Raw genomic sequence first — 25,306 nt, 5'->3', positions numbered from 1 at the left:
GAAAATATTATATTTATCAAAATATGTCAGATAAATGTGTTAATTAATGAAATAATCTACAGCTATTATACAGAACTGTTTAGTTATGTACCTCTTAGGTACCCTCCAACCGCTGGCCTTCAGTGGCACAGACGCTTTAACAGGACCGTAAAGTGCATTTGTAATTTCCTGTCGCCCTCTAGTGTTGGAACCAGTGTACTCACTTTATGTTTGTGGACACCTCTTCTCAAATGTTTGTGGACGACCCTTCTCATGACTGCATTCAGATAGTTTAAGTTGCACCTATTGCCGACACAGATGTGCAAACACACACACACACACACACACACAGCTTGTCTAGAGCACTGCCAATAGAATAGGACTCTCTCTGAAGCAGATAATCATGAACCTATTGGCTCCATGCTGCCTAACGCCAGGCGTGGGCTAGTAGAGGGGAGGTATAAAGCCCCCCAGCACTGAGCTGTGGAGCAGTGGAAGAACTGTGTTCTCTAAAATGATGGTTGGTGCTCCATCCAATACTTCTGGATTGAGTTGGGGAGTTGAGGATGAGGTGGGGTGGTGATCATCCAACATCCTGACCTCACAGGCACTCTTGTCGCTGAATGCGATCCAATCCTCACAGCGGTGCGCCTGCAAAATCATCATGCTATTAGAAAGCCCTCTTCCCTGGACAGCAGATACAGCTACTCCAACAAAAGCAGTTGACCCTCGGTTTCAGGAGAAACAATGAATGAGCAAGTGTCCCAATACTTTTGTCCATGATAATACCTTTAATATAATGTAATAAATTAACAAATTCACAGTATACTGTATATTCATAGTATGTTGATGTGTGTGTGTGTGTGTGAGAGAGAGAGAGTGTGAGAGTGTTAGCTTAACCATTTCCAGTGCTCTTCAGAAGGAAGCCCATTCGTCCCAGTTTTAGTCATTTCAGAGCATTTCTATTGGTCCATTCATCATTAAATGACACAATGTAAGGAACAACCACCAAATTCAAAATATATCAAAAAGTGAAAATGGCAAGTACATGGAGATACACTGTTTTTGCATAACAGTGATGATATACATAATTAAAAAATAGCACATTCTGACCACTGACCACTGACCATGTCAATTTGGGTATACTCTAATATCATACGTATTTAACAGATTAACCCCGTGAGCCCTCTGTTTAATATTCAGCTATTAATCCTTATGCAGACACAGCTGTAGATGTCTTGTAACAGTTTGATGCAGCATATCTTTAGAAGAAGTCCCACAGGGTTCTATGTTAGGGCCCATAAAACTGATGTTAATTACGCCAATAATGTAGTTATGAAAGTGAAGGGTCCAAGGGGCTTAAACACACTCACTGCTAATATATAGACAGACAGTGTTAAACGACTGTAGTGACGGCCTAACTCTCTTCTGCGCAGTCCTGTGTATACCAACCGAACTGAACCGAGCCCACAGTACATACTTACTCCTGATCCACACAATCTTCATTTCAACATGTATCGGCTGCTTGGTGAGGTGATGATGAGGATACGAGAGGTTACAATCTACAGATCATAAGAATAAGCCACTTGTATTTATTTTAAATTTGTACGTCCTTCATAAAACTCACACTATACACACTACTGTTGTGGCAAAAACTCTGTGTCCTCTTATATACACTTTAATACAGAGACAGGACATAAGGCATCAAAGTGAGGGTCCGGAGGTTATACATAAATAGTCAACACAAATGCAACATACAGCAAAAAAATGGCTGCATCGGTGGAGCACAAGCAGGGGGGGGTGGTTCAGTCTTATGCGCTTAAGACAAATACAGACAATCTAAGGGCAAGGAGTGGTGCTGCTGGAACCCAGCTGGATTCAGAAAAGTCCTAAAACAACATCAACAACAACAACAACAACAAGAAAGAGACATGATTTGCAATGTGCTCATCATCGTTCAAATAGCCATGAGTTCACATGAGTGCACGCTGACCAGTCCTTCATTGGTCCTCTGGAAAACCCAGCAGATAAGATGGGACTTCATATTAAAATATGATTCAGCCCAAAAAGAAAAAGAAAAACGCACACCAGTGCCTCTCGAGTCAGGAAAAAAAAAAACTCGGCACAATAGTCCAGCCTTCCAATCCGTAAACGTCCACCACACCAGAAGGTTAAAAGGGCAGAGGGTTGCCAAATAAACAAACAAACAACTACAACCCAAAGCACCCCGGTCAACGGGAAATACCATCGCGTGTGTATCCCTCATATCCATGTTCAGTGTATATAGACAGCTCGTCCGTGCTGCTGACTCCATTGTTGATTTCTGAAAGTAGGAGGAAAACAGTGTTAGCATGATTAGGGTGGAGCTGCTGTTGAGAGGTCAACAGTGCTATTCACTATGCACCTGTTACTGGGCTCTTACTGGGCACGCCTGCCATCCTGCTGGAATAATAAACAGACTGGCCAGCTCAGGTTGGTCAAACTGGTTAAGCTAATTGTTGACCAGCTTAGCTTTTGAGCAGCATAGGGTGACCAACCTGACCATGCTAATCAACCAGTATGACCAAGCCAGTTGACTAGCATGACCAAGCTAGTCCACCAGGATGGCAACAGTGGTTGACCAGCATGACCAACCTGACCAAGCTATTCAACTAGAAAGCTTGCTGACCAGCTAGTCCATACTGGTCCACCAGTATGACCAGCTTGACCAAGCTGTTTGTCCAGCATGACCTAGCTGGTTGACCAGCATGATTAAGGCGGATGACCAGCATGACCAAACTGACCAAGCTAGTCAATCCGCATGCTTTTTGACAAGCAAGACCAGCTGTGCCATACTGCCATACTGGTCCACCAGTATGACCAGCTTGACCAAGCGGTTTGTCCAGCATGACCTAGCTGGTTGACCAGCATGATGAAACTGGTCATCCAGCATGACCAACTTGACCAAGCTATTCAATTAGTAAGCCTGATAACCAGCATGACTAGCTAGTCCATACTGGTCTGCCAGTATGACCAGCTTTACCAAGACGGTCGACCAGCATGACCAAGCTAGTCCACCAGCATGACCTCAGTGGTTGACCAGCATGGCCAACCGGACCAGACTATTCAACTAGTAAGCTTGCAGACCAGCATGACCTGCTAGTCCATACTGGTCCATCAGCATGACCAACTCAACCAGTATGCTTGTTGACAAGCATGGCCAGCTGGTCCATACTGGTCCATACTTATAAATGGTAGCGTTGCCGTTTCTGATAAACTGACCAATGGATAAAGGATCAAAGCAGGTGCTTCTAATAAACCGGCTCATTTGAGGTTGTCGGCTTTAAAGAAGTCACGTGGGATCGTGCGGCCCTTCGTCTCACCTGAGAAGATGAGTTTCTCCTTCATGATGTTGACGTCTCGGCTGGGCCTGCGCACCACGGCGCTGAGCATGATCTGCTCTGGGTTATAGCTCCTCATCCCACTCATCTTCCACCTGCACAGCAGCACGAAACACTCCGTTAAACAGCAGAGAGACCACCGACACCGTCCATACTTCACAGTGCACGCTTCACTAATCTGGCTCTGACTTACGGAGCCTCTAAACCTGAGCACAGGCTTCTGTCTGGGACTGTCTATGATAAAGACCATAGGCACGGAGGTCAAACACAGGACAGGGAAATGAAGCCTATGGGGCACGTGAGGGTAACAGTGACACAAGCACGAGAAGGAAAGGATTAACAAACAGAGGACGTGGACAGGAACGGTCTAGAACGACCATCTGAAGTTTAAGGTCAATGCAAAGCAGCTCTGGACCCTGGTGCAATCCTGGTTACCTGATTATGTGATAGCTGAAAGATTGCAGAAAGCAGCGGAGAGAGGTGGCATGCAGAGAGCAGGCAGCAGAAGACAGGAAGGAAAAGACAGAGAGAGAGAGAGAGAGAGAGAGAGAGGAAGGTGGAAGGAAGAGAAGGAAAACAGAGCATGGCAATCAGTTCAGAAGCGGCAAGTCTTACAGGTCAGATACAGCAAGCATCCTCACACTGCGCACAGAGTTCTCCACAGTTCATCCACCTAACCTCCATCTGCTGCGTCTGTAGCGTACAGTCGACCAGCGCGGATTACCATTACCATCAAAGACTTGGGACTCAACTTGGACTCACACCTGAAAGACTAGGGACTTAACTCAGATTTGCACCCCAAAGACTTGGGAGCCAACTTGTATTTACCCCAAAGACTCAAGACTTGACTAGGACTTACACCCCAAAGACTCGAGACTTGACTCGAGACTTGACTCAATCACACCCCCAATTCTCAAAAACTCACTCGGCTTTACACCCCAAGAACTTAAGAATTGACTCAGCTTTACACCCCAAATACTCAAGACCTGACTCGGCTTTACACCCCAAGAACTTAAGAATTGACTCGGCTTTACACCCCAAAGATTTGAGACTTGACTCAGACTTACACCCCAAAGACTCGAGACCTGACTCAGCTTTACACCCCAAAGACTCGAGACTTGACTCAGCCTCACACCCCAAAGACTCAAGACCTGACTCGGCTTTACACCCCAAAGATTTGAGACTTGACTCAGACTTACACCCCAAAGACTCGAGACTTGACTAGGACTCACACCCCAAAGACTCGAGACTTGACTCAATCACACCCCCAATTCTCAAAAACTCACTCGGCTTTACACCCCAAGAATTTAAGAATTGACTCAGCTTTACACCCCAAATACTCAAGACCTGACTCGGCTTTACACCCCAAAGACTCGAGACTTGACTCAGCCTCACACCCCAAATACTCAAGACCTGACTCGGCTTTACACCCCAAAAACTCGAGACTTGACTCAGCCTCACACCCCAAAGACTCAAGACCTGACTCGGCTTTACACCCCAAAGATTTGAGACTTGACTCAGACTTACACCCCAAAGACTCGAGACCTGACTCAGCTTTACACCCCAAAGATTTGAGACTTGACTCGGACTTACACCCCAAAGACTCGAGACTTGATTCAGCCTCACACCCCAAATACTCAAGAACTGACTCGGCTTTAAACCCCAAAGACTTGAGACTTGACTCGGGCCCACATCCCAAAGACTTGAGACTTGACTCGGGCCCACATCCCAAAGACTTGAGACTTGACTCGGGCCCACATCCCAAAGACTTGAGACTTGACTCGGGCCCACATCCCAAAGACTCTGGACTCAACTTGGAATCACACCAAAAACTTGACTCAGACTTATACCCCAAAGAGTCGAGACCTGACTCGGCCTTACACCCCAAAGACTCGGCAGTGGTAACCGACTGTACACTACAAATGTGGCAGAAAGAGTCCTTACTGTCTCTGTGCAAATGTACATTTGTCTACAGTACGACATGCATTTTCCAGGTCCAGGCAGCTGGAGAAGGAACTGTCACAGCAGAAAGTCTGACCGGTATACTGTTACAGAGCCGTAGCTACAGCAAATGCTAAGTGTCTCGAGCTGGGGAGGAGATGACCCACTCTCTTTAATTAACGTAGAAGACAATAAAAGACAGTAATGTTGCTGAATGGCATACTTACTTCTGGAATATGAATATTCCTATGACAATCGCTGCAGATATCAGATCAGACGTGATCCAAATCAAGCAGTATTCATCTGGACTCTGAAAGATAAGATCATCCATTATTGCAGTGTTTCACCACAAGATGGCAGTGTGGTTCCCAATTCTGGCCCTGGAATTCCTTTGCCTTACACATTTTATTACTTCCCCTGCTGTGAAATACCCGCGTTAACTTAATTAACTTCAATAAAGTTAACTAGCAGGACCAGGACCAGGATTAAGAACCGTTTCCCAGAAGGATCCTGTAAGAACCAGAGGTAGAAGGAGAGGGGAGCAACAGAATGACAGAGAATAAATAGAGGCCGAGATAGCCAGCCTGGGTAATGCTCCCTCACCATGAGCCAGATGGGGTAAGGCACTTTACGGAGGATGTGGGGGGCGTCCGAGGAGACGGATTGGACCCCGCTGCACCACAGCACTGAGTACAGCCATGGCTCGTTCACCGGGTACACGTTCAGGCTCACGTTGCTACTGCTGAGGCGCCTGCTCACACACACACACATACACACACACACACACAAAAAAAATAGGCTGATATCAATTCTTATCTGAATCTGATTATTTTTTTTTTTTCTTCAAAATCCGATCCGATCGGATCAGACTTCAGGAACTACAGCTGAAAACGAACACTGGTGCCTTCATTAACTACATTAACTGTCTTGATTACCTCTTTTAAAATCTATTAAGCTCATAAACTAAATAAAAAAGTAATAAAAAGGGAAGCCGTCCAAATATTTATGACCCTAACTGTAGCTAAACTGCACACAATCATGGCAAAGCCACAAAACACAGCTTCAATTACTCATTGTTGATTACCCATTGACTTTAAGCTGAAATTCTTCACATTAGTGCTGATGAAATATGCACTGGTGTGTGTGTGTGTGTGTGTGTGTGTTGGCACTGTGTACCTGATTTCCCGCACTGTAGCTTGGCTGTAGTGTAAGCTGAGGGTGCGGGTGCCTCTCTCTCTCACCTCCTCCACCGGAAGCTTCTCTGTGGACGTCGCCTGCAGCAGAGGCACAGCAGCTCGAACCGTCTTCCTGTACCAGTCTGGGGTCCACATTACCTACACACACACACACACACACACACACATATATACATAACAAACACACACATATTGTAACTTCCGCATAACAATGCTGACCAAAGACAGCCAGAGACACTTAGTCACCAATGTGTCCAAAACAACCACCAGCATGTCCTCTGCTTGACGCTAAACAGCAGATGCCACAGCAGGCTGTTTATATGGAAAAGCTTCATGGCCGCTGGCCTTTGCAGCTAAACAGGACTGGGAGGATCTCTCAAGGAAAGGTGGCACAACAAACACAATGGGTGACGATGGATTTTCCAGGATCATTTTTAGCTGGTCCTACCAGAAACGTCCTCCGCCCCCCTTAAGTCTCCATATTCGCTGTTTCTCACTATTTGACATAATGTAAATCTGATTTCTGGCATCAATGGTATTTAAAAGAGCTGCTTTTCTTGAAGTAGCTGTCTCTACTGTCCTAGATTTTGGAGCAGAGCATTGCTGTGAGGTGTTGTTTGCACTCAGTGACTCAGTGAGCTTCATCCCCACCTCATCCCCAACTCATTCCAAAAGTATTGGACGGAGCACCAGAGAACACCGTTCCACTGCTCCACTGCAGGGGGCTTAACCTTTATACCCCTCTAGCCCGCACCTGGCATCAGACATAGTGCTGTATATATGCAAAAGTTTGTGCATCCCTGTTCAAATCACACATGTTGCTAATTTTTAAGTGCAAATAAGTTCACAAATCCTAAGAGAATGGACTTGAATACTAAAATATCTGCATAATTTAGACACAGTTTCCATTTATTTCATATTACTGATGCTTTAGAATGTGCAGGGGAATGTCGCTATAGAGGATGTGATTATTTACACTATTACTATTTAAATGCAATAAGTTGACCAGGGGTGTCCAAACTTTTGCTAGAAATATATATATATATATATATATATATATATATATATATATATATATATATATATATACACACACACACACACACACACACACATATATATATATATAATTCATTCATTTTTGTTGTTGTTACAGTCCGCACCTGTTCTGACTGGATGCCAGAGCGCTGCACAGCCTTTAGGGTGTCTTTGATCCAGAGCTGGTAGCGGGGGTGTTGGGGTGGTGGTCTGCGCAGGCTGAAGATGACAGTGCGGTTTGTCCTGGACGCCAGACGGAGCAGCTCCAGCAAGCTGCACACCGTCTGGTTGCCTGCTCTGCTGCGGTCTTTCGCGGACATGAACTGGACGGTCCAGTAAGGGTCATCCTAAGAGACATGAAACACACGACAGGGAGACAACATTTTGGTACGTCCAGGAAACGCATATCGGCGGCAAGTGTATTTGTGAAGATGCCAGTCTCAGTTAACAGCAAGAATAATGAAGTGCTCAAACGTATGGAGTCACTCGTCACATGAATTCCTATTGCTGATTAATTTATTAGAATAACTCATACAGTGAGTCTCCAGCAATTGTACTACACATGGAATTCTGGGTATTAATGTGTTACTGGATATACACATATTACATATTACCTTGAAACGCTAGTGCTGACTGTGTGATTGATGCAGGGGTGTAAACTTGCTTGCTATTCCTTTATAAACCACAAGAGCAGATGTGTGTGTGTGTGAGTGACACACTCAGGAGAATTAGTGTGTGTATATTGTGTGTGTGTGTGTGTGTGTGTACCCTCAGAAACCACAGGCCAGCGTTCAGAGAGCGGATTTCCGTCCAGTTGAAGAGTGAGGCGTCGTCGTGCTGCCGCTGAGGAAAGACACTGGCCACGTTGGTGGTCCGGCGCAGGGTCTGGTCCCGCATTAGGAAGGGAACCCCGTCCGTACTGCAGAGAGAGGTGGAACAAGGGTCAATCAGAGATGGCATGAGACCACTTTCTCTTTTCCAAGGGACCCAGTACCAACACTGAAACGTCACTCCGGATAACACAGACTTAGAGCATCATTATGTGAGAGTTGGTAGTTTTTACTGGGCTCCCCCTACAGGTGGGGAGGGTAATCCACGTATGAACTTCTGCAGCAAATGCAAATCGGCTAATACAGCTGGACAAGTGCATTTGTTGACAGTTGCTGAGAGACACAGAATGTGTGATTTTGAACAAATGAACAAATCCTTTACATAAAACAAACTGAAATGTCAGTTGTTTTACATTTCAGACACTATTTATTTTTAATTATTTTGATCAATTTGCCATATTCAAAATCGACAGTAAGTGTAAATTTGATTAGATATGCTGCAGCACTCCCTTCTCACAGCTATTCTCCTTACAGTACAAACATGCGCAAAATTAGACCATTTAAAGCAGCATTATGTGAGAATTGGTATTTCTTGGTGCTGCCCCCCCTACAATGAGAAAGTAGAATTCGTAGGACCCGCTTTGGACTTTTAAGAGATAAAAAACCTGCACTTAAAGTGAAAGAAGCATGTGGACTGAAGTAGCAGAGTATTTTTTAAGTTTTTACAAGCATTATCCTGTCCGCTTTACCAAAGTTACATGTGCCGAGTCAGGAGTAGCAATGATAGAGGTGCTATTCTACCTATTACAAGTCAGTGGAGCATGACAAAGTTACATAATGCTGCTTTAATGGCAGGGATTTCTAAACTAGCTATAGCTTTTTTCTTATGTCCACATTATATTATCCTAATCCTCAAATAAACATCTACTTGTTGCCCAGATAAACAGCTTTACATACTGTTTTATTAGTGTGTGTGGAATGTAGCTGTCTCACATCTGTAGCATTACAGCAACAGCCTGTGAGGCAGGAGAAATCAGCCCAGGTTAAGCTGGGTCCGCTCCAATGATGGTCATCAGGCCTACTCAGGGCAAGCAGACAGGCAGGCTAATGGCAGTCCCTTATTAATCCAGAGAGTAGCAGAGAGCAGAGAGTGACAGAGATCGGCTCATTATCGCACCCGCACTTCATCAACCGAGTCAATAAACCAGCCTCCAGAGAGCTCCTCAGCTCAATACCACTATCAGCAGCAGGCAGGACGCCACGTGGACCAGCGCCACTGCAGCTACAGCCGGAGAGTCATTAGTGGTTCTACTGAGGGTCTGGAAGGCGTGGAAAGGCTGAAGAAGAAGAAGATGAATCACCGACTGGGGCAAATGAAAAGAACCGACTGGCTTCCAGAGTTTGATCTGAACTTCTCACACATGATTAGCAGCAACTGTGTCGCCCTGTGTTCCAGAAACGAGACACACTGCTCGTTAGGGGACATCTAGCTTAGGTTTCTAATACAAACAACCCTGTTATTATATATTTTTGTGGCAAAACTTTAATGCATTAATGACTACCCTTATTTACTTCGAGGAATGCACTAAGCTCCCCAGAAAAAAAAATGATGAAGGTGATGATGGAGCTATAAATACATGTGGGGTGTGTGGCGGAACTCAGACTTTGAGAATAGTGCAGTACAGTGCAGTGAGAGTCTCGTTGGATGTGTGAAAAATGGGTTGCAAAGCAGATACAGTTAATGATTGGCTAAAAGGAGTGACTGCATTTGGGCGTGTGAAGTGTGAAGGAAGTAGCTAAAGCATACGGTCATACGGGTCTACCAGCAGTGGCAGAAACCCCAGTCTATAGCAGATTATCCTCAGAATTGTGGCTTGAAAGACAAGACTATCGCAGGGGGACAGCTAGAAATTGGTGGTGAAGGACCTGCACCGACTTCTACAAGCAATTCTTGCCTGGAAGCGAAGCGTGTGAATGTAGTGAGAAGGCAGGAAGCTGGACGGGAGTACCTGACTGCGACGTCCACCTCGAAGGCGCTGACCTTCTGCTGCAAGGCCTTGTTGAAGGACATGCCGGTGTTCTCTGGAGCGAGCTACGAGACAGACGACAGCAGTGCACAGTCAGTATCGCCAGCAGGGGTGAGAGAGGCAGCGTCTGCTGCTAATAAACTCATTGACTTAGCTTGGAGAGTGTTACTGAGAAGGGTCTGCTTACAGAAGGAAGCATATTTGCACTTGGCTTATTGTTAACCTGTCGTTGTTGTTGTTGTTGAAACATTTCCGGACAACCATTTTCACCATTTGTGTTGGATACAGATGGAATTTGGCCTCCTAGTACAGTTAACCTAGTACAGTGCCCGGACATGTGGGCATCCATCGCTGCAATGGCCGCTGAGCAGAGAAAATTAAGGGCCTAGCCCATTTTGCTCAAGCACCCAACAGTTGCAGCTTGCCGAGCCTGGGTATCGAACCCAAAACCTTGTTGTCAATAGCCTGGTGCTCTGACCACTGAACCCCCACCGCCTCCATACTGAAGATTTGATCCCACCTAGATACAAAATAACTAAGAGTCATTATTTTATTCTTTTTTTAATTAATTTACTGTTGAGTAAAAGAACAGTACACTGAGTAAACGCTGAGCTTGTGGGTCTTGTAATGGAAAAGTTTGGGAATCGCTGCCTTAAGCTGTAAGCCATTAGCCATGCTATGCTTAGCTCAAGCTGGCTGAAATGAAAATGTAAAAACATTAAATAAAAAAAAATAATAATAACAACAGAAGGCCTATCCTTAAGCATCCAAACCGTGGCGTGAGCCGAGCTGTGACTTCTGCGTACCATTACAGCCAGAACCAAGCTGCCAGTGCTACCCCAGCTACACTGCACCATCTGCCACGGGAGCAGCCATGTAACCTGGCAATCTAAATATATTGATCCTTCCGTTCCTTTCCGATCAATGCTTCCAGTGCACATGGCTTCTGACATCAGAGGCTCTCTCTCTCGCTCTCTCTCACCCAGCCAAACATGAGCGTCTGTTTCAGATGCAGCAGTACACCATGTACTGAAGATCTCGAGGAGTTAAAGGGAAACTCTTTGATGATTTTAAAATATCAGCATAATTAGGTATCAGTTTCTGGGATGTAAACGGAGTCCTTCACGGTGGAGTTTGTTGTGAAATTGTGCTTCATCGTAGAGAAACATATCGACTCGGATGTCTTTAAAGTGAAGGTGAATGGAACCAGAATTCACTGTGACTGTGACTATTCAAACCCACCAGTCAACCTACACATGTCTTGGTCCAGGGTGGGCCAGGCAGTCCAGCGAACTAAGGCTCTGTCACTATGATCAGAGAATCACTGGTTTGAATGCTGCTCATGCTGCTAGCCATCGGCAGCCGAGGCCTGAGAGAGCACAATTGGCGTCGCTCTCTCCAGGGTGAGTAGATGGCGATCTTCCACCCCTCACCGCTACGATGCAGTGCTGCGTCTGCAGACTGGTGCGTTTGAGCCGGGTATGCGGCGCTTCCCTCTAGGCACGTTTGTTGCTCGACTTGACTGCGCATGATTAGGGGGGGGGGGGGGGGTGTTTGGGGGCTTATGTACTGGTTGGATAATTGGCGGTCCAAATGGGGCAAAAAAAATGGGGGAATATAAATCGGATATAAAAAACTTTAAATATTAATGGTAAAAAATAGAAACGCTAAATCCAACAAAGGTATGTTTTTTTATTAGGGACTATTTTTCTGTAGGACATTCTAGATCCCTCCGCCATGATGGGATTTAAAAAGAGATTTTAGGCTGAACCTTCTCAAAACTATGGTTAAACAACGTCTCAGGCCTCAGGTTTCACCATTCACCATTCACCACCACTGTGAACTAGGTAGCTTTGACTAAGTAGGACTCTGATTGACTATGTTGACATCTCAACCACCCCTGCCACAGTAAAAGTGTAACACTTTACCATCGGAGCTCCTCGGCGGCCGATGACAGCAGGCCTCTGCTTCAGGTCGGCCCGGTCCATGATGCAGGGGGACGAGATGGTGAGGGGGGCAAGATAGAGGGCCAGGAGAACACAGACGTACAACAGGAGCAGCACTATCTGAAATCCTGCACAACACACACACACACACACACACACACACACACACACACTGTACATACTGCAATGCTTTTCTTCATTCCACGTCAATATGTGGGGTCATACATATGTCCTACACACACACTATATGTCCAAATGTTTGTGGACACCCCTTCTAATGAATGGATTCAGCTACTGAGATTAACAGAGATGGTCATTGTAACAGAGACAGTCATTGTTAACCTACTGGCACCGTGCCTAATGCCAGGCATGGGCTAGAGGGGTATAAAGCCCCCCAGCTTTGAGCCGTGGAGCAGTAGAGCTGTGTTTGCACCAACCGTCATTCCACAGCTCAATGCTGGGGTCTTTATACCCCTCTAGCCCACGCCTGGCATTAGGCAGCATGGTGCTAATAGGTTCATGTTTATCTGCTCCAGAGAGTCCTATTCTATTGGCAGTACTTCTCTACAGGGACTAGACCAGTTGTGTGTGTGCATTGGCAACTCTGTGTCAGCAGCGATGAGTGTAAGTAGGTGAAAGCATTTATAAGAAGGGGTGTCCACAAATATTTGGACATATAGTGTATGTTGTGCTTATATGTAAGTACTTATATGTAACAATAATGTGGCCCATATGTATTATATATTTGTAAGTACCTGAATGTAATAATATGATTATTATAAAAAAAAATTATGAAAGTCAAACAAAATTGCAGCTTTATACAGATGACCTGTCATTTATATAAATAACTTGTATGTATTACATATATGTTATATATAAGTACCTATGTAATAATAATATGACCCATATGTATTACATTTATGTAAATACCTATATCTAATAATATGGCCCGTATGTTTTACATATATGGAAATAACTATATGTAATAATATGACCCATATGTATTAAATATATGAAAATACCTATATATAATAGTAATTTGACCCATATGTATTACATATGAAAATACCTATATGTAATAATATGGCCCGTATGTTTTACATATATGTAACTACCTATATGTAATAACAATATGACCCATATGTATTATATATATGCAATCCTCAAGGTTATTTTTTAGAGCAAGGTTATTTCTGTACTATACTGCGAGGACTTATTGGGACCTGCTCTGAGTGCATCAGCGTGAAATGACGACAGCGTCCCTCCTGTCCGCGTGTCAGTGTGGTGACCTGCCATGGCCTGCCCACAGGCACAGCTCTAATCGTTCATTCACTCGACTGCGTTCAAGCACGAGGTCAAACTCACTCGTTCGGTCTCCGCGCACAATCTGCCCGGCCACTAGCCACCCCAATGCTGTCACTGCAGCAACTGCTCCTATGTGCAAAAACGGTCCCGTTGACTAGAGAGAGAGAAAGAGAGAAAGATAGAGAGAGAGAAAATCAAATGAACACTGAATTGAGGTCCATATTGTGATATATATTAATATACTGACTTATTATTAACAGTAAAAACCCTTAAGAAAACGGCTTATTAATTCATAAATAGCTTATAGTTACTAGTGGATACTACTCATACATGAAACATTATATATATTTATAAAATAGCACCCCTGAAGCAGAGAAGGTTAAGGGCCTTCCTCAAGTGCCCTACAATGGCAGCTTAGCAGGCCCAGGTATTGAACCCACAACCCTGTGATCAATAACCCAATGCTCTAACCATATATCGGGTGTTAATAAAGGGCTTATATAACGTGAAGTGAGACTTTGCTGAGACTATTGAGAACAAAGAGTGCGTTCAGACCTGAAGGGAGATGAGGACGATGTCCCACTCGTCCCTCCATAAGTCATCAATGGACACCACCCCAGTGATGGTGGTGAGGAGAACAGCCAGCACTCCAATCTGAGCAGGAGATAAGAGTATACATGGTATTAAACAACGACTAGATTTTTTAAAGTGAAAAATGGGACTATTGAACCACTTTCAGCTCCGAGGAGTTTAACAGTGTTCAAATGTCCAATTATTCAGATCAATAAAGTTCATCTTAACAACGACATACGTGAGAAAACAGTACTTATTTACTTTGTATGTTACAGATAGGTGTGATAGGTGTGTACTTACCTTATGGATCCAGTACAGGTTAAGCTGCTGTCCCAGTGCAACATGGCAAAGGGCTAAGATCTGAAAGTGGAGACAGAAAAGTGCAAATGCTAAAAAAAGATGCTGGGCTCCTGACCGGCGCAGCTGTCTAAGCGTTGGCACGATCATTGGAAGACTGTAAGTTCGATCACCAGGGATGCCACAGCCATCCGTAATCAGGAGCCCCAAGAGCACAATAGGCCCTCCTCAATGAGGAGCAGCATCCAGTCAGAGCACGAGACAAAACCTTTAGGGAAAGCGGCACAAGCAGTCAAAAGGTTATAAACGGGGTTCTTGGAGAAAACATGAGGCTGTAGACACCTCGACACCTGGGCCTCTGAGTGAATCTTCAGGGGGCATTTATCTGGCAGTGTATGGACCCAGGAAACCGATGGGGCATGTTTACATAACAAATCGCAGACAATTGGTGGATTAAATAGGGTCACAAAACCGCCTTTCCTGTGATAGACTAGGGTTCGATTCCCTAGCTGGACAAGCTCACCACTCTACACCAATTCCTTGAGTCCTTGGGCAAGCCTATAATATGAGCATCAGCCCAACACTGTTCATGCGAACATCGTACAGTCATTCAGAGATGCTGAAAGTCATGTGGTGTCCACTTGGCACTGGGTAAGCAGTAAGCATGTGATGCTTATTGACTGGGTGTAAGCGGTCATTTCTTGTTAGCTACATTAGCCTCGAGGCGCTAGTTTAAAACTATAGAAATGACCCAAATGTGTTTAATTTAAACTTCATTATTTTATTATTTTACAAACCATCACTTTAAAAGAGGGAACCGATGGTGAAACTGGTACGTGAGAAAGTGCATTTATGTGTGTGTGTGTGTGAGAGAGTGTATAGAATGCTCACCATTAAAAATGCAGTGTAAGAGAATCCCACCAGTGTGGTTGCGAGAATGGGGACCGTGCCGTCGCTCCATTCGCCCGAGCGGTTATACAACAACCTGGAAGAGACATTCGAGTCAGCATGAGGGGTTCACACACCTACACACAAACCTACACACACACACACACACATTTAACATTCCAACACACAGCGCTGTGGCTGTGACTGCACTGCAGGTTTGCTCTAATTGACCCCTATGGCTCCTACACAGGCTGACGGTCGCATGTTTGCAGCCTTACGCCACCCTGCAATTAAACAGTTTGATGAACGCAACCCAAAACGGTCATTTGTGACTCGGCTGGGCTGTCGAGTAAACACTGTTTTGAGTCGACATGTGGAGAGAAGAGAGAGAGAGAGAGAAAAAAAAAAAAACACAACATGTCCCGGAGATAATCTGAGCTAATAACAGGCTGACGCGGACCTCAAATGTATACATATCAGAGGACTACGTAAATGATGACATCATTCTATGCGAATGAAGCGTTGTCTATGGACGTGGTGCGATTCATAAGCTGCTGTGTACAGATTAAAGCTTAACACTGCAACTAGATCCGAAAACTTAAAGGGACCACTTAGAGGTCCAAAAACATAAACAAGAAACCATAAACAAGTCATAATTAATATTAGACTTAATTGGACCTTTCCTAAACCTCTCTATATCCCCTTATAATGAAATCAGCTGCTTTTTTTGTTTATTGTACCTTTAAGATGATATGTCTAAATGACCTAAGCAGCCCACGCTGAAACACCCACCCCTTATGACATCAGCACATTTTGGCCGAGCTGTACTGTGTACAGCGAAATGTGTCCTCTGCATTTAACCCATCTGTGGTAGTGAACACACACTCACACACACACTAGTGAACTAGGGGCAGTGAGTACACACACACACACACAGAGTGGTGGGCAGCCAACTCCAGCGCCCAGGGAGCAGAGAGGGTAAAGGGCCTTGCTTAAGGGCCCAACAGTGGCATCTTGCCGAGCCCGGGAATCGAACCCACAACCCTGTCATCGATAACCGTGGATCCACCACTGCCCCTAACTAACTGCTGTAGCCTAAACAGGTAGATACTGCGCAAAGGTTTTAATCCACTGTGATAATGAGCATGAAAAGCTGCTTATCTGAGCAGTAACTGTTTATTTCCTCAGGCCGTGCTGGCTGGGAGCACCCAGGAACATACCTGGCACCAAGCTTTCCAAGGAAGAAGAGGAGAGGAGTTCTCTACAGGTGGGTTAAAGGAACAGGAACTTACCAGTTAAACTCATTGTAGTCGTTGTGGGCCTCCAACCAGAAGTAGGACCAGACGAGGAGCAGCAGGAAGGAAGAGCACAGGATGAGGAACCAGGAGCACTCCCACTGCAACAAAAAAAAAAAAGAAAAAGAGAAAGACGCTACCTGTCAATCTCAGGCACGGCTGACGGGGCCTTCAAGCAGAAATGCTATGCTAAGCGCTGGGACAGGGGTCGGCTGTCAACCCCGTCACCACAGTCTTTACTCTCTCTGCGTAAGCACTTTGATCAAATCAGGCGAGCGTCGAGCCTGTCTGTTACTATCAAACCACAGCTGGCAAAGCTGCCACTCAGCGCGTCTCAGAGGGCTTTCACTCGCTGTCTCTTTCTGGCACACATATTAAAAGGCGGATGAAAACACTGGGAGAGGACTGGCTGGTAGACTGCTGTATTTTCGGAGGACCTTAGGGCAACATGGCGGACCTCTAAAGACGCCCTTCTTCAAAGCCAAGTGAGCGGCGGCCTGGAGTTTAATTAAATTCCTTTTCCATAGAAACCTCAGCGCCCGGTGTCACACAGCAAATTACTGCTGAAATACCGCACAGCAAGCGCTAACCTTTCAGGGAGCGATGGGAGAAGGAGAGTGGAGAAAAAGGGGTCTCCAGGGAGATAAGAGGCAGGGTCTCCGCGGGAGATTTTTTTTTTAGGCTTGGCTTAAGGCTGGTAAGAAGACTCACCTACCATGTTTGGACGGGACCCTCAGACTATTCCGTGGTTCAGACAGGTGGTTCAGACTATCGGACCAACTACACCTGGTACTGTATCTGATTTTGCACTATATGTCCAAAAGTTTGTGGACACGCATTCTAATAAATGCATTCAGCTACTTTAAGTCGCACTTTGTTTGCCTTTGTTGGCACAGATACACACACACACACACAGCTTGTCTAGTCTTTGTAGAAAGAAAAAGTACTGCCAATAGAATAGGACTCTCTGGAGCAGATAAACAAACCTATTGACCTATTGGCACCATGCTGCCTAATGCCAGGCGTGGGCTAGAAGAGGGGTATAAAGTCCCCCAGCATTGAGCTGTGCTCTGGAATGATGGTGGTGCTGCATCCAATCCTTTCGGGATAAGATGTTGGTATCATGACTGGGTACCCCTGGTGGCCCCCAAAGCCACAATTGGCACTGCACTGCTGCCAAAGCTTTGCTGCTCCCAGACCAGACACAGACCTCCTCCCTAAAACAGTTGCTATCTAACAGATGGAGTATAGTAACCTCAGGGGAGTTTACGTGACTGAGGAAAGAACCTCCTTGACTGCACTCATTTCACCTGCTCGTCTGGCCCACAGCCCTCTGGCTGTAACAAGAGTTAGCCAAAGGAGAACCTGAAAGAACCTTTTAGTCCTATGAAGGCTGATGTTGGGGTAATGATGCCACCTGAGGAGTCTGCTGGGACCATTTGGCTCCAAAACGTGGTGTAACCAGCACCACCAATCAATGGCTTTGTCCTTATTTATCTTTCTTGCCCTCAGAATCCAACTTCTGGTAAATACTATATTGGTAAAACACTGATTAAAGGGCCCATCCTACCCTTTTTCCACTGAGGTTTCGTGGACCGGAAACCTTTCCCTGTAACTTCTGCAACTTTTAAGGTGGAGTGGAAAATCCCTGCGCTTGAGGGATGCGCTATATGTTGTGGGTCGACTAATTAGTAGACAGATCTGATGAATCAGTTAAATTAAAGCTGATCGTTCGGATCACACAGGTTGGACCGTGCATGTAAATGCCCTGCGTGTGGATTGACCCTGTATGATCCCTTTAAAACAAGAAGTCCAGGCTGATAATTCATGGTGGAGAGGCAGAGTTATAAGGCATTACGTGTACTGACATTCTTCCAGGTACTCCTAAGTTCTCCCACCACTTAAACTAGTGTTGGGTGGTGTCATGTGAGTTAATGGCTGTATGTTGTACCCTGCCATGGACTACTGCCCTGTCCAAGAGGTATTCTGCCCCATGTCCAATGATTCCAGGTGGGCTCCAGACCCACCGTGATCCTGACCAGGAAAAGATAAGCGGATAAGAAGATGGATGCATGATACACTGTGTGTCCAAATGTTTGTGGACACCCCTTCTAATGAATACATTTAGCTATTTTAAGTTGCACCCGAGTCCAGACCCTGCAGAGATGTACTGCCAACAGAATAGGACTCTCTGAGCGGATAAACAAACATGAACCTATATTGGCACCATGGTGGCTGATGCCAGGCGTGGGCTAGAGGGGTATAAAGCCCCCCAGCATTGAGGAGCTGTGGGGAATTGGAAGAACTGCAGTCTCTGGAATGATGGATGGTGGTGCTCCATCTAATACTTTTGGGCTGAGTTGGGGATGATGAAGTGGGATGCTGATCATCATCCAATCTCCTGACCTCACTAACTTTAGCTTACAACACTAACTGTTGCTGGACAGTGGAGACATTGTTGGGGGCATTGCTAGAGATAGGGGGCATTCACTTGAACAGGGATTGGGTAATTGGCCTTCTGAATTTGGTAGAAGATCAAGGTAAAATTATTTATTTATTTAAAAAAAAAATAAATGAGGAAAAAACGCTAGCTAGGGTCACCCTCTTGACCTCCAGACTGATCATTCAGTCATTAATCTTAAGGCTTTGTATTATTTAGTAAAAATATTAAATGAAATTAAATTTATGCCAGAAAGTGAAGTGTGGGCCTTCAGGTTCATTCATCTGGCAACTTTCTGGCCATTTCTCAGTGTGTTTAGCACGAAACACTCCCCTGGACAACCGACGAGTGCAAAGGGACTGGGAGGGACGCTGACAAAAGGCTGCCACAAAGCCGCTTCGCCGCCCAGTTCACAGAGCTTCATTATAAATCAGTGGTTTATAAATAGAGGGATAAAAGGGATCGAGGTTAATTCACTTAAGTATCACTGCAAACACCCTCCCCCCTGTAAAAACACAGCAAAATGAAGTGAATAAGGCCATACAGTAGGGATTTTCCCTCGCTCTCCTAATCCAGGTCTGTCCAGGCGAGGCTGAACAACGGTCCCATGTCGGTTTCCAGATGGTTCAGAAACCTGTGGTCAGTTACAGACCATAGAAAAACCAACCAAAACATTTGAAGTAATCTGCAAAGGCGGATTCTGCAGACAGCTGCTTCGACAGCAATGCAACCAGAGGCCTGTATTAGCAGTATAAAGCTATTTCCTTTCTGTAAGTTATAAATTAGGCTGTTATTTCAGATTTTAAACTATAAATCTTTTATTTTCTAATGTTTTGTTTATTTTTGTCATTATTTTCGTATCTTCGTGGTTATCTACTGGACACATGAAGTGTCAGTCTTCAAGACATTCTAGACTTCACTGAGCGGAGCTAATCCCGCAATCCAATCAGCTTCTTCAGAGCTGCACATGAACACCCTCACCTGCAACAGCACTGTAATAATACCCACCCTCCAAACCCCGGCACCAACAACACCCTAATAATACCCACCCTCCGCACCCCCGGCACCAACAACACCCTAATAATACCCACCCTCCGCACCCCCGGCACCAGCAACACCCTAATAATACCCACCCACTGCACCCCTCGCACCAACACCCTAATAATACCCACCCACTCCCCCCCCTGCACCAGCAACACCCTAATAATACCCACCCTCCGCACCCCCGGCACCAACAACACCCTAATAATACCCACCCTCCAAACCCCGGCACCAACAACACCCTAATAATACCCACCCTCCGCACCGCCAGCACCAACACCCTAATAATACCCACCCTCCGCACCCCCGGCACCAACAACGCCCTAATAATACCCACCCTCCGCACCTCCGGCACCAACAACGCCCTAATAATACCCACCCTCCAAACCCCGGCACCAACAACACCCTAATAATACCCACCCTCCGCACCTCCGGCACCAACAACGCCCTAATAATACCCACCCTCCAAACCCCGGCACCAACAACACCCTAATAATACCCACCCTCCAAACCCCGGCACCAACAACACCCTAATAATACCCACCCTCCGCACCAACAACGCCCTAATAATACCCACCCTCCGCACCCCCGGCACCAACAACACCCTAATAATACCCACCCTCCGCACCCCTCGCACCAACACCCTAATAATACCCACCCACTGCACCCCTCGCACCAACACCCTAATAATACCCACCCACTCCCCCCCCTGCACCAGCAACACCCTAATAATACCCACCCTCCGCACCCCCGGCACCAACAACACCCTAATAATACCCACCCTCCAAACCCCGGCACCAACAACACCCTAATAATACCCACCCTCCGCACCCCCAGCACCAACACCCTAATAATACCCACCCTCCGCACCCCCGGCACCAACAACCCCCTAATAATACCCACCCTCCGCACCTCCGGCACCAACAACACCCTAATAATACCCACCCTCCAAACCCCGGCACCAACAACACCCTAATAATACCCACCCTCCGCACCAACAACGCCCTAATAATACCCACCCTCCGCACCCCCGGCACCAACAACACCCTAATAATACCCACCCTCCGCACCCCTCGCACCAACACCCTAATAATACCCACCCACTGCACCCCCGGCACCAGCAACACCCTAATAATACCCACCTTCCGCACCCCCGGCACCAACAAAACCCTAATAATACCCACCCTCCAAACCCCGGCACCAACAACACCCTAATAATACCCACCCTCCAAACCCCGGCACCAACAACACCCTAATAATACCCACCCTCCAAACAGGTGTCCCAAAACTTTTGTCCATATAGTGGAGCTAGATAGATGGACAGAAATAAATAAATAACGTGAGCATTAGAAGGTTGTCACTTGCGTCCACTACCAGACATTGTTTTAACCTAGATAAAGCTCTGTCTGACACTCAGCAGATGGGGACTACAATGTGCAGCTGTGTGTGTGTGTGTGTGTGTGTGTGTATGTGTATGTGTGTGTGTGTCTGGGTCTGCATGTACGGCAGCATTCCTTTAGGCTGGAGTTGTGTAAAGTAGCTGCGTCCGTTCGCTTTTTTCCCCTGCGGTCAGCACTTCAGTACTGCCCACTGAACACATTCCGTAAATTGTGTAATTCGCGCCGGACCTCGCTGGCCTTTGTGTTGAGACGGGCAGAGCAGCCTGAATAAGAGCGTTAACAGGTACACTAGAGAAACACAGGGAGCCACAGTAAAACGGTTCACTCCTCGAAAATGAGCATAAAGTGTGTTAACTGACCTCAACACTGCTGTACTCCAGCTACCGGAGTTGCCCATCACCTGGCTTTATGCTCCTGTAGTTGACAGAGGTTCTTTAGAAACCATTCAAACATTCCTTCAGTTTTTCCCCGTCCACGTCCAGGGAGGTTAGCTACTGTGCCATGGGCTGAATTTTTACCCAATTTTCCTGCCCAATTTCAGATTGCCAATTACCTAACCCACTAGTTATTACTCCTATTACTCCCCCATATCATGTGTAATGCTCCCCACACTGGGAGGACTGGGACATGAGGACATGAGGAATCAGCCATTGCCTATTTTTGAATCTCAGACGATGCGAAAACACTGGGTGCCCAGCAAGAGAGCAACCTCTCCACTCCAACGGAGAGAGCAAGGCTAATTGTGCTCTCCCAGGCCCTGGCTGCTGATGGCTGCCCACAGTGGACACAGGGACATTAAGACCTCTGGAGATGGACTTGTAGCCTTGAGATTTTTCAAATTATAAAAAAAAAATTGTTAGCAAGTTTCACAGCTCAAAACACTACATACACTGATGAGCCAAAACATTATGACCATCACAGACCACTCTACGAGCCCACAGATGCCATAATGCTGCCTCCCTTATAGAGATATTACAGAGGGCTGCAGTATAGGCCACCACACTGTGTTTCTATGTATGGTAGCTTATGTCATAACTGTGTTATATGTGTAATATTACCATGAGACGGGTTTCTGTATATATTATGAAGCTCTATTATGAATCTAGAGCAACTGAGCGCCACACAAAAGGTCTTCACCCCAGTTATGAGTTTGTACAACTTATACAAAAGATGAGGCAGAATGGATAAATTGCTCAATTACTAGTGAAGTGCCCTCCAGGTTCAGTTCAGGGCTAAGTGACCTCTTTTCTTCATTGTTCAAAAGCAGCTAATTGGGACACAGTGACCTGACCGGTCACTGCGATGCGTATCTCAGAACAGTCTGCTTCAGAAGACTCCTCTGTAGTTCTAGTTCTAGGACTTCAGACTGCGGGGCATCTGCTTCTCTGCATACTTCGTTATTAGCCTCCTTTCACCCTGTTCTTCAATGGTCAGGAGCCCACAGGTCTCACCCCTCACAGAGCAGACTGTAGTATTTGGGTGGTGGGTCAGCATTCTCAGCATGGTGGTGGGAGTGTTAGTGTGCTGTGTCCACTCACTGATCTGCTGCTGCACAGTTTGTGCTGGTCATCCTCGAGTCCTTCATCAGTGCTCGCGGGACACTGCTGTCGGCTGGATATTTGCGGCTGCTGTGTACTGAGAATGACCCACCAACCAAATACTACAGCCTGCTCTGTGGTGGTCAGTCCTGTGGGGTCCTGACCATTGAAGGTCAGGGTGAACGAGGCTACAGTCTGGAAATGATAGAACTACAGAGTGCTGACTCCAGAGTGGACCACAGGGCTCAGGCCCATTGCACCGCTGCTCAAAATCTGACCCAGCACCCACCAGGCCAAGTCTAGCACGGATTCCGCATCTGGAACTGTATCCACTTAAGTCAGTGCATGTCCTGACCTTGCTGACCTACCTCTGGCTGACTCAGCGCAGTGGTTAACATTGGCACGTGTGCTTGTGTTAGTTACCAGAGCAGAGTGGAAGAGGCAGAGGTCTAATGGAGTGCACTGCACCTTGTGTTGTATACAGATAGGGACGACCTACAACACGACCTCAGGGAGAACCTGAAACCTCAGGTTGCTTGGGTTGCTCTCGACCTGACACGCACAGACAGACAGACATACAGACGGGTGAAAGGGGTCATTTTACTGATTCACAGTATCCCACAGTTACGGTCAGGGGTCACCTATTTTAGCCGTAAGGGCTGATCTGGCTGCAGGTCTTTATTCAAACCAACCCCATTTCTGGGCGATTTCCCATCTAATCACTATACCACCGGTTCGTATCTCGAGCTATTCTGCAGCAGTTTGACCCTCCTAGTGTCCACAGCATGGCTAGTTTGCTAATAGCTACTAAGGAAGTTTCTATAGGCTTCCTATAGGACAATCTAGCTAGGATGAGCTAGGACTCCCCATATCAAACAATGCAACCAGTGTTTGGAGACTGCAGGCTAACGCGAAAGGCATGTGATCACTAACTGCCAATATCAGATACAGCAGCTAACCGACGCCCACACTATCTAGCACTGCGCTGGAGTAATGGGGGGGGGATTTTGTCTGGGAGGGCATAACTGACCCCACTATCTCTGTCTGGATGGTCAGGAGGGACCTCCCTCTCCCCCATTACACAGCGCAACGCTAGATAGTGTGGGCGTCTGTTAGCTGCTGTATCTGAAAGATGTTGCATCAGCATCAGCTAAAGGAAGCAGATGGCCTTCAAGCTTCAAACATCTGGGAGCCTTTACCCTCCCAGCACTGGAAGCTTAGTGTGATAGGGGGAGTCCTAGCCAGTGGGTGAGATTTAACAGAACATTTAACAGGTTTGTTTTAACTGTTCTTAGGTTGCTATAACTCAATTAAAGCAGCATTATGTGAAAATTGGTATTCATGACCTACAGGTGGGGAGTGTAATTAATTTTTCCACCACTGTCATGAATACAAATCTTGCTTATTGCGCCCCCTCATGGTCAGTATCTGTACATGTGCATTTTTTGACAAGCTGGAAGATACAGAAGCTGCATATGAAGGTAAGGAAGCATGTGGACTGAGGCGGTAGAGTAATATTACAGGGTTATACACAAATATGACTCCGGAAATATGGCGTTCCGGACCTTGGGTGGCAACGACAGAAACGTCCTTACCCCTTTACAGTCAGTCAGAAATGTTACATAAGGTTGCTTTAAAATGTTAAAGTCATTTTCACATCACTCACATCACACATCACAGTACTAATCTACTAACGAATCTGAGTAATCTAACTGTATCTATAGTGACATCCCTAATCACACATTCCCTAATTACTCCAGGGCTGCCATATCCAGACTTGTAACAGATTACGAGATGGAAAAGATACCCTGGCAAAGGCCCTGCTCCTTCATTTGCACCATCAAAGGGAGGTGTGTATGTGTTGTGCCAGGTGTGTTCCAGCAGTAATGGTGCTTTGTATCGGAGACATCTGGCTCATTGTCTCAGCCTCAGATGGGCTTATCTGCACATAATACAGAGATTGATAGCAAGCGAGGACACAAAGCTAATGGAGCCACCCTACCTTGGAGCTGTCGTCATGGGAGCGCTGGTAGCGTTTCCAGCGGCAGCCATAGATCCCGGTCAGGCAGGACAAACACAGCTGTCTCTCGTAGACCTGTAAGGGTTGGTGTTTCACCATGCTCCTTCACGCTCGGCCCAGCACCAATCTGCTCGCATCCCACTCAGTATTACGAAAGCCTGGGGACAAACGA

The 25,306-nt window shown here is 46.1% G+C and overlaps 1 protein-coding gene across 2 annotated transcripts; it reads right to left on the bottom strand.

Moving 5' to 3' along the window:
- Positions 1-750: 750 nt before the first annotated feature.
- gdpd5a (glycerophosphodiester phosphodiesterase domain containing 5a) lies at positions 751-25,292 on the bottom strand. 2 transcript variants are annotated; one of them, XM_072658964.1, is made up of 16 exons: positions 25,117-25,292; positions 16,693-16,796; positions 15,404-15,497; positions 14,516-14,575; positions 14,198-14,296; positions 13,703-13,796; positions 12,320-12,465; positions 10,374-10,456; positions 8,303-8,453; positions 7,660-7,881; positions 6,477-6,634; positions 5,904-6,051; positions 5,528-5,610; positions 3,795-3,809; positions 3,342-3,454; positions 751-2,302 (listed from the first exon to the last, which is right to left on the bottom strand). In XM_072658964.1, exons 1-16 carry the CDS (start codon positions 25,231-25,233, stop codon positions 2,211-2,213), a joined length of 1,779 nt encoding a protein of 592 aa, XP_072515065.1. In that variant the 5' UTR covers positions 25,234-25,292; the 3' UTR covers positions 751-2,210. The 2 variants fall into 2 exon arrangements, with proteins under 2 accessions (XP_072515065.1, XP_072515066.1); XM_072658965.1 differs by lacking the exon at positions 3,795-3,809.
- Between the last annotated feature and the right edge of the window lie 14 nt (positions 25,293-25,306).

The sequence above is a fragment of the Salminus brasiliensis genome, chromosome 16 (genome assembly GCF_030463535.1).
Source record: "Salminus brasiliensis chromosome 16, fSalBra1.hap2, whole genome shotgun sequence".
NCBI lineage: Eukaryota > Metazoa > Chordata > Actinopteri > Characiformes > Bryconidae > Salminus > Salminus brasiliensis.
The sequence above is the reverse complement of the archived record's forward strand: the minus strand, read 5'-3'. Positions and strand labels throughout refer to the sequence as shown.